Genomic DNA, 20273 nt, shown 5'->3' with positions numbered 1-20273 from the left:
CCAACAATGGTAACAAGATTACACAAAATGTGTAGATTATATAAAAAGAGTCAATACCAACTAAATATCAACTATGGTAAAAAAAAAAATTACAGCTTGTATTGAAGAAAGAGGAAACACCTAAATATAATTTAAGTAAACAAAGAAACATATTCAGAGAGCAGCAAACGAGATCTGAGGTATGTTAGGGGTCGTTGCATTATGGACTAAGGGAGGAACTCAAAAGCTTTTTGATGGCCAAAAGCTACAATGACAGAGTCAGAAGAGACCATCAGATCTGAACTCAACAGCTGAGGATAGAATGAAAATCAACATCAGATTGAGTGTTATATGCCAGTTCTTGTGGTCTCTGAAAAGTTTGGGCTTGGTTCTGAATAGCATACACTGTTTTTTTCCGATTTAGCCAATCTGGTAGTTGGAGCGTGTCTTGAAGCTGGGTTTTAATGGCATTGTGGAAGGAATTAAATTTGTATGTAACTGTATCGGCAGCATACCGTACGACAGGAAAATGTGGAAGGTCAGATGATAATGTGTTGATGAATAAGGAGAAGAGAATGAACAACAGGACTGAGCCTTGGGGCACTCCTGACTCTAATGGGGCTAAAGCAGACAAAGAAGTACCTATTTTGACCTTGAACTGCCTGTCTGATAGGATGTGTTTAAAACAGTGACGAGCCTCTGTGTTGATCCCTGTTTAGGAGGAAGGGATGGTCATCTAGGTCGAATGTTTTATTAAGTTCAATAAAGGCTCCCCAGTCTGGTTCTCTGTCAACATTTAGCTAAATGTCAATAGTAAATACATACAGAGACGTTTGTGGGGACTTTGACCAATCAAAAATTGATGCTGCTTGGGAGAAATGACTTTGTAGGCTTGGAGACAGTTGTGAAGCCTGGAGTAAATCACCTTTTCAAATTTTTTTTGGGACTGAAGTTTGAGGTTGAAATGGGTTTATGTTTTTTGGAGAGCATGATGTTACAAGTCAGACAATGAACAGCATTTTGAGGTGTAGAAGAATGCTTTTGCAAAGGGAAGTGAACCATGGGTGCATATGATAAAGCATCTAACGAGATGTTAAGCAGAGTTTGGAGTTCCTTCTTTGAGATGGTTTTGAAGTACAAGAGGGAGTATAAGGAAGTGATCCAGACAATATGGGTGCTGGGAAGTGGTTTGATGGGTAGGAGACTAGTGAATTCCTTAGGGTTCATCCAGTGACTTGGCTTACAATATTACAGAAATATTTTGCAGCATTTAGGGTGGATTTCTGAGCTTGTTTGGCTAGATTTATTAGATGTGTAAAATCTTTGTTAGAAAAGGTGCTCATCTTCCAGATAAGCTAAGTTTCATCCCTTAAGCTAAATAGGGAAATTTGCTTTTTGGTGATCCTTCAGTTATGGGAGCGTTGCATAAAATGGTAATTTTTTAGTAAATGCTCGTATTATAAGACAAGGAAGAAGTGGTTGTCCATCTGGTGATTAACACATTATTATGAAGGCATAGCTCTCAACCTTCCATCTCCAAAGTGAGGAACATTAGCCCTTATGTAGAACAAATGGGCAAAATGTGGGACACTTACTAACAACTTCAACTAGGAAGGTCAAAGGATGGTTAAAATATGCTGGTTTTACTGATAAAGATCTTTCAGTGAATTAATAAGATTCTTTTTTTTTTTACCAAGGATATCAGTAAAAAAGAATTAGTCCCCAAACGAGCTATGTTCCTCATAATAAGGTATACTTCAGAGGTATGTATGAAGGGCTAGAAGTTTTTATTTATTTTTTTGGCAAGGAGGAGATGGGGCTATTTTTTTCCCTTTTTGTTAGTGGGCAAGTGAATAGTGAAAGTTAGTATGCTGTGGATGCTGATTCATTAGGATAGTAACTGGTGTCCAGAAAATGGGTGAATTGGTAATTATGAGGTTTAGTGTGAAATTTCTGATTTGGAAGTCAGGTATAGTGGGTTCTTGAACTAAAGATGAGGTTGCTTAGAATACCCATTTGTTTTAGTAAACAGGGATCCAAGGATGTGGATGTTAAAATCTCCTTTGATAAATACATTATTGTTTGATTTAATGTGTGACACTGGGTAAATCCAAGGAGTAGGATCAGCACTATGGTAAACCTCCACTAGAGATACAAAGACCAAATACAAAAAAGCAGAAATCCAGTGGAAGGAAACGCTAGGCTGAAGACTTAATATGTAAAATTTAATAGCAAAAAAATCACTGTAATAAAATATCACAAAGCTTTCAGGCCAATGCCCTTCATCAGTGTGTACAAACTCAAAGCGGACACATTTATACCATTTCAAACCAAATCACATGACAGCACCAGTAAAACAGCTTCTTCAATTAAGCACATTTAGTAAATGTTAAAAGTACACGTGTGTATACCTGCATATGCATACAAGAAAAAAAAATTATATTATATATTTTATATATATATATATATATATATATATATATATATATATATATATATATATATATCTCAAGAACATATAAAATTTTAGCAGCGTTTGTTTTTTTCAGAATACGTTTGATACTAATAGACGCATTTACCCCTGGGCTGACATCTGCTTGCAACCTTATTATCCATTCATATTCACTTAGCTATAACCTATAATTGTCCCCCCTTCACTCTTATAACATTAACAACCCTGAATTTAAACTCGTGTTTTGTACCTTTCTCTTCTACATGCTTAGGAAGTGTGTTAGTGTTAATCTTGCATCTTATACTGGATTTATGTTCTATAATTCGATCTTTAAGCCTCCATGTAGACTCACCTACATAGAATGCACTGCATTCCACACAAGTGGCCAAACAGACCACATTAGAGGTGTTGCAAGTTGCTGGTGACTTAAACACAAACGTTTCTTTAGTGACAGGGTGTATAAATTCTTTTGTTTTTATTATGTCTTTACAATAGACATTTTAAACATGGAAAGGTGCCTATTTTTTGAATCATGTTACAAGATGGTTGTCTGGTGTCTTCATAACAAATCCTTTTTAGGCTCATACTACCTCTATACGTGAAACTCATTTTTTCACCTATAACTTGCCTTATTTCTGCTGCCATACAAGTATATCACAATTCTTAGCAATAATGTTCTTTACGTCATCAGTACACCTATCGTATCTTGTTACATACAAGGCGATCTCGGACCCCGCCTTGATGGGACTGCTGCATATCTGCAAGTCAAGCTCCACTCAAGAAACCCACACACGCGGCCTCAACCTGGTCTGTGACATCAACAGGACGTGCTGGCAGGACAGACTTGTGTGCCAGAGACTCCCCATCTATGGAATAGACTCCCTCTCCATGTCAAGCAGAGTACCTCTTTACCCCTTTTTAAGCGCAATCCAGATAACTGGATGGGAAATAGAAAATAAATCCCTGGGATTCCACCCGTGTTCCTGCTGGACAGGGGCATCTGGTGCTGATTTGTCTATGCATGGGCTAAACTCTTGGCTAGGCTTATAAGGGCCTCAGGGAAAATAGCCTAGCAACTTCCTATGATTTGCTCACTGTTCCTACTACCTCCATTTCCTTGCACGGTGTCATCAAGTTCAGAGAAATATGGCATAGCTCTACCCAGTCTCTCATCCATAGGTACTCATTTTCATAATCTCTAAAAGCTTTTCACTATAACCTCTTTATTTAAATTCATCATAGTGGTCATCTGCTCTTCACATTTATTATCATTAGCATTTAGAAGGCTGGCAGGCATATACTGACTTTTGATTACACCTCGAAAAACATGATTAGCATGCATGCTCTCCTTGTGTGCATCTAGTCACTTGTACGTCCTTCCCAAAAATAGATGTATTAATACCATAATTCAATCTTTCCAACTTAGCGTCTAAGGAATGAATTTCATTAGTTGAATAACGATGTAAACTTAAGAAATGCCGTACTATTATTCAAATAATCAACGAATAATTCAAAAGCATCACCATTCCAAATTAAAAAAACACATTGCCAACAAAACGTTTGTAAAATGTGATTCTCTCTGTATATTCTGGTGTATACTTGTAAACATATCGTTCCTCCCAGTGACCTACTACTATGTTAGCAAGTGCATGCAACTCAAATTGCTCCACCTGCTAGGTGACTGACAGTCTTTCATGTTAAGAACTTCAAATCAGCCTCATGAGCTGGTTCAAATGGAGACGGAGAAAACTCCTCAAGCACAAAATTGAGATTCCAAGGAGGAATCACCTGTTTCCTAAGCAAATTAGTAGGTTAAGACCCCTTTCAAAAACTGTTTAACTTGTGCATTTTTAGAAAGGATGTGATCTAAGATCAGTTGAGCAGAAATGGCTGACAAGTGTACCTTGACAGAAGGGTACAAAAACAAAGTCTTCAACTTGCACATATATGATTTTTTAGCAATAGGCTTGCTTGCCTTCTTTAGTACTTGCTGAATGCCCGCAGAAAAAAGAAGTGTGGAAAAGGTATCGGAATTCTATCATTTACACAGTTAATTCAAGAGTTTCCAGATTTGTGGTACATCAAACTCCCCCTAGCTTGTGTAAGCAAATAGATTCTGTGGAGATGGTTGCATAACTGCCATTGGCCAAAATGAAAAGGAGAACCAATTCTGCCTTGGTAAAGTAAGAGTAGCCACCACAAATTCTTAATACTTCTTTTGGATCTTTAGAGAAACTCTAATCGGTGAAAGAGGAGGAAAAGCACACAAATTCCCATCCATGGGAATGAGAAAGCATCCGTCTTCAATGCCTGACTGCAAGGAATCTTGAGCAGAAGGTTCTGAAAGGAGACAAACTAATCTATTCGGTGTTCCCCACAAAGAGGCCAATTCTTGGACAACCCCAGTATGAAATTTGAGCATGTTTGCAATAAGGTTTTGCACTGGCACAATGTATGAAGCCTGTAGTGCCACAATGAGCTGAATTGCTACCTCCCAGGCTCGTTTAGTAAAGTCTTCAAAGGCAGTAGGAATCTGGTACCCTACTTTTTGTACCACATCACAGCAGTTTTGTCTGTGTGTACAACAAAGTCGTCCTGGGGACAAGAGATACAGCACTGATAACAGCAAACATCTCCCTGACAATTTTCTGCTTTTGTCTGTCCAGTGGGTCTCACACACATTGTACTTTTACCAAAACTGCTCCTCATACCAGATCTGAAGTGTATGTGGTGACTGGAGTGGGGGATGGTAGGGATAAGGAAAAACCAGGACTGCAAGCTATCTTGTCTACCCATCAAACAATCTCCCTCTTCACAAATCCTAGAACTGGAATCAGACAAATCAAAGGGTACAGATATTAAATCAGACTAATTTGAGGAAACAGTAATTTTCCTTACTTGTAGCCCGGAAAAGGACAGTATGATCATCACTGATAGCATCCTAGAATCCAAGTAGAACACCAAAGGACACACCACGAGAAGTGAGAATAAAACCGTCTTTTATTCCATATAAAACAAGAAAAAGATAAGCGCTTTCGCGTGCACTGTGCACGCTTCTTCATATCTAATTAAACAATAGCTACAACCTTTCTTAAATAATAAATGACAACCAATAAAAAACATACTTCAATCTAAAACAGCATGATTCAGTTGAGGTGGTAGCCCATTCATCAATTAACAGTTTATGGCGTCTCTGTAAGAATGTGTCGTGTAACCTAATACTTCAACTCAACCTGAACTCTAGTACATTATAATTTCATCTGGGAATCCTGAGAAACTCCACTGAAATGCTTGGAGAAACTCAGGAAGCATATCTACTTTTTTTAAACACCTTCATTGAATTACCTCTTGTGACACAGATACATTTACATGAAAGTAATCAAACTGTATTAAGTAAAAATTAACAAACATTATGCTTCACACATACCACTATGTCATATAACCTAAGCAACTTTACCTAACTTATTCAATTCCTGCCCCTCTTTTTAAACAAGAAACATCTTTATTAAACCAGCACTTATGCCACAAGCAAGCATACGTTTACACAATTGAAAACAAATCATACCGACAAAATCCTAACTGCAAGCATTTTACATCACAAAACAAACTTGCACACTTCCCCAGTCACAAACAATATACATCACTTATAATCTACCCAATCGTTTTCCGTCAAACATTATATAGCTCATTTACGTCCTGCCTTCTTTTAAACCTCATTCCTCCCCTGTATGTACTGTTCCCACAATTCCCATTTATTCCTATGTACTTTGCTCCTACCTTTTTCTAAAGATCTCAATTCCAGTCGTTTTACCTCTTGTTACTATATTCACTACTTCTAATATAGTTTGTTTAGATTTTGATTTCCATTTTCTAGTAATCGCTTTTTTGGCAGCCACCATAATTAGACAGAGCAAGGTCTTAACCATGTCTAGGCAATTCCAATTTTGTACCACAGCTCAAAAAAATCATATACCTCGTCACACCAATCTGCCCACCCACCATCTCCAAAAGTGCATCCCCCTCAGGGAGTCCTTAAAGTCCACCAACTCACTGCACTCCCAGAAAATGTTCCAGATTACCTCTTTCTTCCTGTCACACCTCCAACATTTGCTATCTACCCAAGGAAAAATTCTCTGGAGTCTACTTGGGGTATAAAAATATCTATATAAACATTTCCACAAAAAAATCCAAAATTTTCTAGATTCTGTTGCACATTTGGGAGACATACATATATCCTCCCATTGCTACTTTGTGAATTGCTTATCCAATCTCTATTCCCAATCTTTTCTAACCTCCTCCGATTGATTCTTACAGTTATCATGCAATATTTTACATGCTCTGCTAATTATTCATTTTTAATGGTAACTTCTGTTCTAGATTATACTAAAAACTCTACCAGTGCTGGTCTTTTGTTTAGGATCCCGCCCCCCCGCTATTTTTTTTCTCTTTGCCTACATTCTGATATCAATCCTTGACAGGGAGGGTAATATCTAACCTGCAGTCCAAATAAATTATTGGCATCTTCCCATTCTATCTTTCCCTCTCTACTTATCTGCTCCCAATACCTTGGTTCCTTTTCCAGTTTTCTCCAATAAAATCCAGCCCCCCCTCTTCCCTATTGTCTATATCCCAAACTGCAGATATCCCTATTGGCAGAATCTCCTTCCTCCATTCTTGTATTGGCTTAGATCTTAGAATACTTTCTGCTACTTTATAGACATAATACTCTGTATGACTGTTATTCTCCTTAAAGGCCTCCATCCAAAATCCCAATCTCTCACTTTCTTGAGCTTTCACCCTGTTTCAACATCATCCTTTTCCACTTTGAATTACAGGTTTCTGCTTGTGCTATGTACAACAGCCTTAACTCTGCAGCTCTGAACTACCCCTTTCAAATTTGGTTAACCCAATCCATCCTGTTCTACTGGAAGAATCATTTTATCCCACTTGACTCTTGCCATCTTCCCCTCTCAGACAAGTCTTTCAGCTCTTTAATTGCTATTCACAACTTCTCCTCTGGTTGATAAAAATATGCCTGCCCTGTGTACAAGACTAAAGGGACTAAACATTTTGACTAGTTGTATCTTACTATCCATATAACAAAGCTTCCATTTTCTTAGTTTTTGTATTATCTTTTGCTTAGTCTCCTCTCTCATATCATCTGCCACAGCAGAATCATGTTTAATCCATACTCCTAAATGCTTCATTTTAGCATGTCCCCAGAAATACAAATATTGCTGAACCAATTTGTGTCTGGGTACATAATTTACTGGTATTGCCTTTGTTTTAGCTTCATTGATTTTTGCATCGCAAAAAGATATGAAACTGTCTCAAAATGTTCCACAACACTGTAATGTCTCTCTCTGGTTTTGTCAGGTATAAAATATCATCTGCAAACAGAGACAGCTTTTCTTGACTACCATACTCTAAGTCCCTTATTTTCTTTGCAAATGGTTCTAAACACAATGCAAATAAAGGAGAAAAAAAAGACATCCCTGCCGGATTCCTCTGCTCAAGCAGAAATTATCAGAAGGGACACCACCCACTTTAATTTTCACCTCTAATCCCTAATGTATCCTCCTAATCAACCTTATATTTTTTTCAGGAAATGCAAATGCTTCCAATGCCCAGCTCAAAGTCCCAGCTTACTCTGTCAAATACTTTCTCTGCATCAAGACCTATCAACAGTGGTATTCTCCAACATACTGCTTCCCTCTGGATCATCAATGTTCTGTTAATGCTGTCAAATATTTGCCTCCCCTCCACAAAACCACACTGATCCATGTCTATCAGTTTTTGGCATTACTGTTGTCATTCATTTAGCCATTCTAGACATGAACACTTCATAATCATGGTTTAGTATTGAACTAGGCCTGTATGAAGCTGGGTCAGATGGATCTTTATCCTCTTCAGGTATTACAGCTACCACTGCTTTCTTCCAGGATGTTGGTATTTCTCCTCTTAAAATACTGTTAACAAAACCTTCCAGATCTTTCCCTCCTAGCTTCTAAACTGCCACAGGATTACCATCTATTCCTGGGGACTTTCCTGTAGAATGGTTGTGCATCACAATTTTTAGCTCATCTTCTCTTATCCTAACCATTAGTAATTCAGCCTCATCAGTCCCTAACCTTGGCATATTTACTTCTTCCATAAACATTTCCATTTGTATCTTTTCCTGATTTCCATATTTCTCTGCTTAATACAGACTTTCACAGAATTTCCAAAATATTGCTAACATCTCTACAGGATCTCATTACCTTCCTTGTTAAAGGCTCCCTAAGCTAGGCAACAGCCCTTGCTACTTTGTGGCCTGAGTAATTGTGCTAAAAGTTTATGTGTTCTTGTGTTATCAAATAAAAAAAAAAAAAAAAAAAAGTTGCTCAACAGAAATCTTTCTAAACTGGTGCATTTTATCGAGGTAAATCCTTATTTTCTGCTTAGCATTCTGCAGTTGATCCTCCTTCTCCTGAGATCTTCTCCTGAGATTTCCCCCTATTCTGCAATAAACTGTCTTTCAAACTCCGGTCCGCTAATGATTGGCAGTAGATTTTTACGTGCTGGCTTGCTGGGCCTAACACACAACCTTCAACGAATAAACACCCATTCACGCATGTCGACACACAGAAGACGCTCTGAGAATCGAACGTGCAATGTCTGTGAGGCGACAACGCTACCGCAGTACCACCATCGCAGATCCCCCTATTCTGCAATACTTTTAACATTTGTCAGTCCCTCTAAATAAATTTACTTCTTAACAATTGCTCCCTTTATTTCCACCCTATTTTTAAACTCCACCTTAATTTTATCCCACTCCCTAGCTATAGATTCAGAAGACATTTCTATTCTAATTGCTCCTGAATAATCTCTACTACCCATTTCTTAAATTCCTCAAATTCCTCTCAACAGATAAGTGGGAAAGCACCAGTCTCTCATTTTTATTTCATTACCCTGTGTTTTATTTTAGTTACTACTGGAACAAAATATGAAATAGTCATTGGGTTTGTAGCAAGATCTTCAATTAAATGCACATGTTCTTGTGAAATGTAAATTCTCTCTAGCCTAACCCAGTTTTTACATCTTAGGAAATGAGTAAATTCACTCCGAACTCCTATTACTGAATTCACATCTTCTATGGCAAATATTTTCATAAATTTCTTTAAATATCTACCCTGCTTTGTTATACTTTCCTTTCTGGGCCCCCATGCACATCTTCAGTCTGTCAAATCACATTCCATTTCCCACCTATAAGTAATATTCTTTGCTGAAAACTGATTTCTCCCAGAATTTTCTTAAGCTCCATTATAGCAGATTTAGGTGGAATATAAACACTTCAGTGTAATCCTCCTCCCTTGCCAATAGCCCCTTAGCACTACAAATCTGACATTATCTTTTTTATCCTCTTCCATGACTACTAGAGCTCCTCTCACAATATAAGTACTCCTGTTTTCCTTTGTCCCTGGTATTCTGCAGAATAACCATCCTGAAAACCCTTCATCAAATTCACATGTTCAGTTCTAAGTGTCTCCTGTAACATAGCTATGTGCACTCTACATGTTTTAATATAGTTCAGTACTTTTTTTTTTGTATTTATCTGTGAGACCATTGACATGTAAAGACATTACAGAAAGCATCATTCAATTAAAAAATTATTATTCCTAAATTTTATGTATAACACCTTTTGTTAAATGTCAAGTTCCAGCTTGTGTTACATGCATACACTGTTTGGCAGGCTGAACTTTTATGCAGTAGTTTCTTTATCCATTTGAGCCTAGGTGACATCTTATAAAACTTTTTTTTTTTGATTGAGGGCTTTTCAATAAAAGAAAATACCTCCAATACTCCCCTAAAAGCTATTAACTTAATACTAACAGATAAAAAGTATGTACATCTTCACATACTGAAGTTCTACCCTCCTAAAAGGAACAAAAGTCCCAAACTGACAGCCACACTCACAGACTTGAGTTAACCTAAAGGTAAGGTTTGCATGCTAAAACCCACGGTAGAGAGCCTGTGCTTCTACCAAGTGCTTACTGGTTTTGTCTTAGCTTTATAACTCTCCTAAGCTGGGAAAATACTCTCTGAAAGCATTCAGGGGTTATATGTCCTAGCAGCCAATTTCTCTTTTTTTTTTCCCCTCAGCCAATCACTATCCACCACACCGTAGTCAATTTCTCTTTAGGAAAATGTCTCCATGGATACATGAGAATCAGCCAGTTTTGCTTTATCAGACTGTTTCCATGAAAACATGAAGAGCAGCTGCAGAACTACAATTGAGACATGAGAACCAGACAGCCAATTTTGCTTTATCAGATTGTTTCCATGGAAACATGAACAGCTGCAGAACTACTACTAAGCAAAGTATTTGCTAAAAATAAAACTTATAATATTCAATAATCATTTTCATTTACTTGCGCTCTGAAAACGTGTTACCAAATCAATCTAAGGTCCTTAATCTTGACATTCCCTTAAGCAAGAATAAGACAAATCATGTTAACTGTTTCTCTTGTCCTGCTTTTTGACCAGGCTTTTTCTTTACACTGCAGTGTATACACTTCTTAAAATTGAAGTAGTAAAAGGGAGAAAGAAGAAAAAAAAAGAACAGCAGCACCTGTTTACAATCCCTATTTAATTTACAGCATGTAAAGAAAACCACACAAGACAAAAATAGTACCATTTAAGAAAAAAATGTCTTTACAGTTAACTTTCTCCCTCCTCTTCCTGTCACCAAAGCACTTTTCCGAACATTAAGGACATGAAGTAGGGCATACACTTTAGAGTAGCCCACAAGTCCATCAAATTCTGAAAAAGTCCAATATTTCCAGATTTTCTTCTGTCATAGTTCACAAACATAACTACTGCACTGTAAACTCACATTAAGTTACTGGTTTTATTCCTGTTCATCGTCTTCTTTTGGCTGTTCCAGTTAGGGGTCGCCACAGCGGATCATCTGTTTCCATGTTCATCTCCATCTCCCAAATCCTGTCTCTGCTTCATTTCCAATGTACTCTCGATTCTTCTAGTCAACTCTCATGCTTCCTTCCTTCTCTCCAACATTTTCAGTTGAAACATTGGATAAGGTTTCACAGGTACAGTCTCTCTGTAGTCATATTACCAAAACAACAAGCAGCAGAATATTTCTGTTTCACAGCGTACTTTTTGTTGGACAAACTTTTGCATTTCCTCCTTAGCATGTACTTCATCAAAAAATGATTTTGCCCCTCCAGGGAAGTATACCTTGAAGACAGCTGGGTAAAGCTGTTTGAATCTCACACCTGCATCTCGACATGCCCTGAATAGTGGAATACATTAGCTCCTCTTCTGCCTGGTGCACAATGAGTAATCCATTCTCCACAAACACTCTGCTGTCTCCCACTTTTAGTACTTTGTACTTCTGCCAAAGTTTTGTCAGAATCATCTCCTTCTGGCAGGATTGCATCTTTATTGTTAAAGGTCTAGGTTGCTTTCTCATAGCCAGGTTTGGAGAAGACACAAGATGTGCCCTTTCAACTAACAACTGCTGTGGAATACCAGTCCTGTTGCTTATTTGTGCTTTCATAATTAATGCAGTCTCTTCCTTCCAGCTTCTCTGGTACAGCTGAGAATCTCAAGTTTTCCCTACGTGCTCTGTCCTTTAATTCTATTTTCTGAAACATCTCTTTCCGAGCAGTCTCATATTTAGCCAACCTTTCTTGCGGAGTTTTGCTGCTTTATCACCTCATCTAAATATCTGCTTAAAGCTTCTTCCATTTTTTCCAACCTTTTGCTGTGTGTGTTGACATACTCCATCAGTGTTTCATTTATTTTAAGCAGGTTTATGTGCAGTTGTCTTGCATCTTCCTGTAGGTTACTGGAATTCATATCTGGAGATTGCATTGATTTTGCTGAATATCTGCAGAACTTTCCCCTAGTCTGTGTTTCATCTTCACTTTTTGTAGCTGATTTTTTCAGATCCTCTATTTCTTTTCTTCCTGGCATTCAAGTAGTACACTTACTAGAAAGTTACTGAAATTTACCAATAAACACAAGTCTTCTGCCCTTCTCTGCAGAGTTTCTGTTTTCACACTGGCAGAGCTATAACTGAATACTCTTGGTAGTGGGAATCCCTTCCTCCTTTTTCAGGGATTCCCTCTTTCCCATGGAACCAGATCTCTCTTCCTGCCATTTGCAGGCCATGACTGGCAAACATCTCAGAAAAAATATTCTGAGATATGGGATTAGATAAAATTTGACAAACTGATTGGAAAATGGCCTGAGAATGGCAGGAAGAGAGATCTGGTTCTATGGGAAAGAGGGAATCCCTGAAAAGGAGGAAGGGATTCCCACTACCACGAGTACCCACTCTGGGTTACATTCAGAACCCAAATGGCTGAAAATATCTAATGCCAAAAAGATGAAGACTCAAACAGAAAATTTGCTGGGGTGGGAGGGAGGGGGAACCTGAACAGGCGAAAAGTCATGCGACTGCCTTTAATTTTTTTGAGGCCTTTCCTTTTTGAGTCCCCTTTTCACAGTTTTTTTTTTTTTTTTTTTTTAACTCTGATTACTGGTTTCTTGCCGTTCAAACTGTTTACTGGAAAAGAAGGCTGAAGAGGAGAGGAAATCTATTAATTTGGCCTGAAAAAGGAGGACTGAAAAATAATTATCTCTCCATTTTGCTAAACATGCAGAAAAGTTATGAAGTTTTGAACAGGCACACAAAGTTTCCACTACATTTATAACTTCAGTGGAAAACTACAAAAAGATCATTTAAATATTGTGCTTAGTTTGATCTTTGCAGTTAGTAAATACTCTTCACTAAACTTAAACGTAGTGCTGACTACTTTACATAAACTCAACAAAAAGCGGCTTACCTTTACAAAGTCTCTGTCTGTCTTTTCTTTCCATTCATCTCCAAACACAGCAGAAAATGTTCCCATTGCTAATTATGAGAGAAAAAGAAAAGTACCTACATAAAAGCAAGTTGTGAATTGTGAAATGGGGGGTGAGGGTTACTTGGCAATATTCAGTTAACATGTATGCAAAAAAGTCACAAACTAATTTGCCTTATTAAATATCAATGAGGTCATTTTGTTCCACAGCAGTTAATTACAAAAGTCACACAAACAATTTTGAAGTACTTTGTGTAAGTAAACTTACCATAACAGTAGATGTTCAAATGATCACTGCTGCAGTAGCCTAAGCTATATGGAGTTTATCCTGCAAGGATACAACAGCTGGCCACCTTTTTTTTTTTGTTTTTTAAACAAGAAACGTATTTATTAAATTATCACTTACGACATAGGCATACATTTTTATAAATGAAAAATAAAAGTTGTGTAAAATATTACCATAACCATAGATGTCCCTCTCTTCCATGTTGCAGTATCCTGTACATATGAGTTTTCTCCTCTTGCTACCCGAATGTCCGGCCAGTATACAAAAGATTTCAGTCACTGTATGGTGCGTGGGACGTCTGATGTGGCTAGCAGAGCATGGGCCATAAAAGTGACATCTGCACGCAACAGACTCAGAACTAAGCGCTCTAGTCAGAACCAGTCTTTATAAGGGCAATGCCAGTCCTGTGCCATCCTAAAAAGGAATTGCCTTATAACAGGAGGGGGTGGGGGTAGGTGGGTGGGAAGGAATACTGCAACATGGAAGAGAAGGACATCTATGCTTATGGTAAGATTTTACACAACTTTCTATGTCCTTCTTTTCACATATTGCAATATACTGTACATATGGGTGAGTCCCAAAGCTCACTGAGGAAGAGGGAGTTGGCCTGGTAGAATTCGCCAGGAATCCATGGAGGATAGCCCTGGCAAATCCAGCTCTGGGACTAGAAATGTGGTCTAACTTGTAATGTTTGGTTGCACAGAGGACCAAGTGGCTGCTTCAAGTATAGTGGAATTGTCAAAACCCTCTGATGAAGGCTCCAGAAGAGGCCACTGCCATGGTGGAGTGTGCTCTGGCAGTACCTTCCATGGATTTCTCGTGGTGTTTGTAGCAAAAGGTAATAGCTTTGGAAATCCATGTAGAAATTGATTGTTTAGATACTGCCTTCCCATAGGGCCCTGGAGTGGAAGGAGATAAACAGTTGACCAGCCTGTCTTGATGGACCTGGTTTTGTGCAGATAGAATCTGAGTTGTCTGTGGACATCTGGACAATGGAGTAATCTCTCACTGTCTGCCTGTGGATTATGGAAAAAGGTAGACGGCTTGATTTAAGGAAAGGTCATTAACCACCTTGGGCATGAAGGAAGGGTTAGTTCTAAGAGTAATCAAACAGTAAAATAAAGTAGTCAGGAACCACAAGCTGTATAAAACTTCAAAGCTGCTAATGTAATAAACATTTTCATGTATAAAACACTTCTTCAGGCAGTAACAAACTCAGCAAAACTCCATATTTAAATACATATAAAAGTCATACAAATACAATTATTCAATAAAACAATTATACACAAATTCCAAAACTCAAGATATTTATATACTTCTATGATACTACTATATCACAAACATTTCAACACTGGTTTAATGGTAACTACATAATTTAATCCTGGTGGATGATGTGATCTAAAACAAAATCCACCAGTTTTCTTCAGTTTGAACTCTTATATCCCCACCATGAAGTTGTGGAGGAACAACACTTAAAACCATAAATTTAAACACGAGTATTCTCTGTGTTGAGTACATGCCTATACAATGTATTATTCTCTATGCTCCTTCTAATCTCTGATAAATTACTACACATTCTGTCTTTAAGACGCTGATTAGTTTTTCCCTATATAGTATGCTAAACATTTACAGCATTTAGCCAAACAAACCAAATTCCTAGTATTACATGTGCCATAGGCCCTTAAACAAAACAAAAATTATATAAAGGATGAATAATAAATTTATCAGTATAAATATATAAACAAAAAGTACAACTACCACACTAAGTACCTACTCGAACTCTGTACTCTAAGGGATTTACTTTATTTATAACAAAATTTATTTTTAGGTTAGAAGATCTTTTATAACCAAAAACAGGACCTTGTTCGTATAAGTTCTTTAGTTCAGGTACATATAACACTGACCAGTGTTTTCTGATAATCTGTTGAAACTTTTTTGTATTATGGTCAAAGGTAAACATGGCACGGCAGCCATGAATATTTGCCTTGACCTTCCGATTCCTATGATCTATATTATACATAGCAGTTCCTATACATGTTGTATGCACATTATCAAAATTTTCAGAATTTACACTGGCCGAAAAAAAGAAGTTATGTACTCACCATAACGTTCCATCTGAGTAGTTATATGACATTTTTCTGCAACCTGTGGGTATACGGATCCGTATCGGATCTGAGCCGGCAACTTTTTTTCTAGCATCTGCTCCAAGCTCCACGCTCTTCTCCTTACTCATAATGCACTACCATCTTTTACCTTCCCTCAGATCGAGTTTGCTGCAACTAAACACATAAGCAACTCAGCCCAATGAACCAAACATGAATAGACAGGGCAAGGTCTGGGGGACGGAGAAAGGGAATGTTGCAGAAAAATGAAGTATAACTACTCAGATGGAACGTTATGGTGAGTACATAACTTCTTTATCTGAAGTAGTTAACTTAATTTTATCTGCAACCTGTGAGACCCTAGCTACTCCAATCCTGGGAGGCCCTTATGGAAGGATATTCCTGAGTACCGCAGAGCCAAAGGATGCTCTACCCCTAGAAATCAGATCTAATTTATAATGGGAAATGAAGGTATGTGAATTGGTCCAGGTCACTGCTGCACAAATGTCGTCCAAAGGAACCCTAGACTAAAAGGCAGCAGAAGTCGCCATGGACCTGGTAGTGAGCGCCTTAACAATACCAGGAGGAGATGAATCTTTTGCTTTGTAGGCATGTGAAATGCAGAGTGTGAACCATCTGGCCAAAGAAACTTTAGAAACAGCTTTTCCCAGAAATGCTTTGGAAAAGGAAACAAACAACTGGTCAGTCTTGCGGAAAGATTTTGTTCTATGAAGATAAAAATGAAGCTGTCTATGAACATTAACAAATGAAGCTTGTATTCACCTTTATTTTGGAAGTTAGGGAAGAAAACGGGCAGATTAATGGACTGTATACAACCACTTCAAACAGTCCCAAAATCCACACAACAAAAGGAAGGAAAAAAACAGTGAATATCAGCTCTACTTTTCACCAAACGCAATTTAATGCCACAATAAAATTCTCTTAGCGCCTCAGCCACAAATAGCCTTTACAGAGTAAAAATCTCAGTTACTAAAAATCTCACATTTTATACATTGACTTAATTCCATTGTCTTCAATTAACCAATTACATACAAATTACTAAAATTCAATTCATATTGTGTTTAAAGTAAAAACACCATTATATAAAACTTTGCCAATTACTTTCCTTATACAACCCATTGGGTTGCAAAGTATTATATTTAATAATAAAAATAGATTCCTTTCTCCTTAACCTTTGTTTCCACATTTCCATACTGATGTGACACTTTCTAAAACTGTTACCTTCAAACTTTCTACTTCCCCCTTATGTACCCTATTGAAGTGTTCTGCTACAGGACTGATAACCTTATTTTTCCTTACATCTCTAACATGTTCCTTTATTCTTTCACCAAGACTTCTCTTGGTTTCCCCTATATAATATTTATTACACGAACAACTTATGGCATAAATTACCCCTTTGCTTGTACAAGTATACGTACCTAAAGTGTCAAATTTCTTCCCTTCTATTTTATCCACTCTAGTTGTAATATACTGGCAAATCGAACACTTTCCACAAGGGAAAGTTCCTATTCCTATCATATTTCTTAAAATTTTTTCTTTCGGTTTGAAATATTTGCTATGAACTAAAAAATCTTTCAAGTTCCGTCCCCTCTGATAGGAAATGCTCACTTCAATTTGAGACAGTGAAGGGACCTCTTTTTTCACTTGTTTCCAATACCCTTTAACTAATCCATTGAGTTTATCTGAAGAAACGGTATATTTGGAGACAAAGAACAATAAATTATTAGTTGTAACTTCATTGTTATTATTTAATTTTCTTCCTGTCCGATTTTGGAACCTTGGCTCCTCTACTATCATAAATTTTAGAATAACTTTTAAACACTTCTTCTGGACTGTAACCCCTATTTACAAACAAAGCTGTGACTTCTCTAGCTTCGTGACGTGCTTCCTTTCCATGACTGCACAATCTTTTTATTCTTAACATTTCTCCATAAGGAATAGATGCCAATGTACGACTAGGATGGCAGCTGCTAGCATGCAACATCCAATTGATCTGGTCAAATTTCCTATGTATTGTAATAGGAATTTTTGTTCTCACTTTACCCTTTAATGTTATATCTAAAAAAATAACTTCTAAGCCTGTTTGAATTCCATCAAATTTAATCTCATATTCATTGGCATTAAGATATTGTATAAATGCCGATACTTGATTTCCCCCTTTACAAATGAAAACCAAATCATCAATAAATCTGAAGTATTTTATTACATAATTCCTAAAGAATATACTTCTATAGATATGTACATTTTCAACCAACCCCATGAACAAGTTGGCATAAACTGGGGCAAAAGCCGCCCCCATTGCTGTGCCCTTTTTCTGTCTATATAAGCTGCCATCAAACTCAAAAATATTATTCATTAGACAGAAATGTATCAATTCCTTAATATAATGTGTCCTTGGGTTGTCCCCCAAAAATGCTGTATAGCCTCTAAGCCATAGCTATGTTGTATATTAGTATACAGGCTTACATCAGCTGTTATGAAGTACATATCTTCTGTCCATATTATACCCTCTATTTTCTTCAAAAAAATCGAAAGAATCTTTTACTTAGGAAGGCGACTTTAATACTTCCTTTAGCAACAATTCATGTAAAAAGCAACTAAGGTTATAAGTGAAATAACCTGTTGCTGACACTACTGGATATCTGGGAGGTTGCATTAAACTCTTGTGAATTTTAGGAACAAAGAAGAACTTTGCTACTGTGTTATCCTTGATTATAAACTTATTTGTTACATCTTTAGCTGTAAAATAATGCAACCTTACTCTCTTCTTTAATAATGTTTGTAAGTCCTGTTGTGCTTGAATTAAATTAACTTCATCCACTTTATTGTAGATCATTTCATCATTTAAGTGTTGTAAACACATTTTAAAATAATCATTGGAATTCATTACCACCAGTTTGCCCCCCTTATCTGATGGTTTGAATACTATGTCATCATTCATACTCATTTAAGTTTCATCCACTCCCTTTTGGTTAAATTGTAATTTTTACTCATGCCCTCAAAATAATTAATTTATTTTTCTAATATTAAATTGAAGGCATTAAAAAAACACTGTATATGAACATTTTTACATGGAGGCATAAAAGTGCTTCTTGTTGTAATCATGGTTGTATCAAACAGGCTATATGCATTATTCTCAGTTTCAGACTCGAGTAAAAATAGTCACTGTCATCTGAGTCAGTTTCCATTATTGACACTAACATTTTTGCACCCATTATTGTAAAAGTAATCTTTTAGGTGCATTTTACGTACTAAACTAAAAATTTCACCTTTCATTTCATACAATCGTGGCAGAACTGTCGGTATAAATTTTAAACCTTTGCATAAAACCGACAGTTCTGTTTCGTCAAAAACATAGTCCGACAAATTAACAACATATCCCATAGTAGTAATATTCTCTACCTGATCAATTAGTCCATTTGCCTCGTTTGTATCGACCCTGCCCCGGGTCTCTATAGTTGTCCTGTCCTTACCAACCGCGTTTTCTGGTACCATAGTTTTGACCATTGGAGCCTTCCGAAAAGACTCTGTTGTCAGGTCTCGGTAATACCAGAAATTCTTGGTCCACCTCTTCTTCTAACTAAGACGCCCCACTCTCTCTGGATAAAAAACTTCTGTTCTTATACTGTCCGGATGTGGTGTTCTCTTTTTGAAAACTGACACTCAATCTCTTCTGTTGCTGACTGGATGAAAGCACAAAGACTTTCTTCCGCTAGTAGTCTCGGATGTCTCAGTTACTAAAAATCTCACATTTTATACTTTGACTTAATTACATTGCCTTCAATTAACCAATTACATACAAATTACTAAAATTCAATTCATACTGTGTTTAAAGTAAAAACACCATTATATAAAACTTTGCCAATTACATTCCTTATTCAACCCATTGGGTTGCAAAGTATTATATTTAATAATAGATTTCTTTATCCTTAACCTTTGTTTCAACATTTCCACACAGATGTGACAATTGTTCTAAAACTGTTACTTTCAGACTTTCTACTTCCCCAGATTAATGGACTGGTTTATGTTTGCTTCAGATGCCACGCTGGGTAAGAAGGAAGTATTAGTACGGAGAGAGACCCTATCCTTGTGGAAGACCAAATACAGAGGCACGGCAGACAGAGCCTGAAGCTCAGAAACCCTCCCAGCAGATGTAATGGCGACTAGGAAAGCTGTCTTTCAGGATAATAATTTAAAATCCACCAAAGCTGCAGGTTCGAACGGAGGAGCCACCAATGCCTGTAAAACAAAGGTAAGGTCCCAAGGAGACACTGAATCCTTCACAGGTGGACGTAACAGAAGAGTACCTTTAAGAAAAGCCTTACACAGCCTAGAGGAGGCTAAGGCAAGGTTGTCTTCACCAACATGAAAATTAGAAAAGGCTGCCAACTCTACTTTCACTGTGGAGGAACTAGCTACTTGCTGAAAAATGCCTGACAAGAAATAAAACACCGCTGGAAAAGGGGCTGCAAAGGGATCTAGTTTTCTCTGTGAGGCCCAAATGGAAAAGCGCTTACATTTACTGCGATAAAGTTTCCTAGTGGAATCTTTAAGAGAAGACC

General features: G+C 37.3%; 1 protein-coding gene across 1 annotated transcript in view; it reads right to left on the bottom strand.

Moving 5' to 3' along the window:
- The window catches only part of ARID2 (AT-rich interaction domain 2), a gene marked incomplete in the record, with an annotated part of 2057481 nt that overhangs the window by 1804281 nt on the left and 232927 nt on the right, over positions 1 to 20273 (bottom strand). Inside the window, 1 exon segment of the mRNA XM_044061997.1 lies at positions 13285 to 13352. Within this exon segment, the coding sequence (XP_043917932.1) occupies positions 13285 to 13352 (68 nt within the window).

This window comes from Protopterus annectens, chromosome 2.part1, assembly GCF_019279795.1.
Source record: "Protopterus annectens isolate FY-2018-M chromosome 2.part1, PAN1.0, whole genome shotgun sequence".
Classification (NCBI taxonomy): Eukaryota; Metazoa; Chordata; order Ceratodontiformes; family Protopteridae; genus Protopterus; species Protopterus annectens.
Note: the sequence above shows the minus strand (reverse complement) of the source record. Positions and strands in the feature narration are given on the sequence as shown.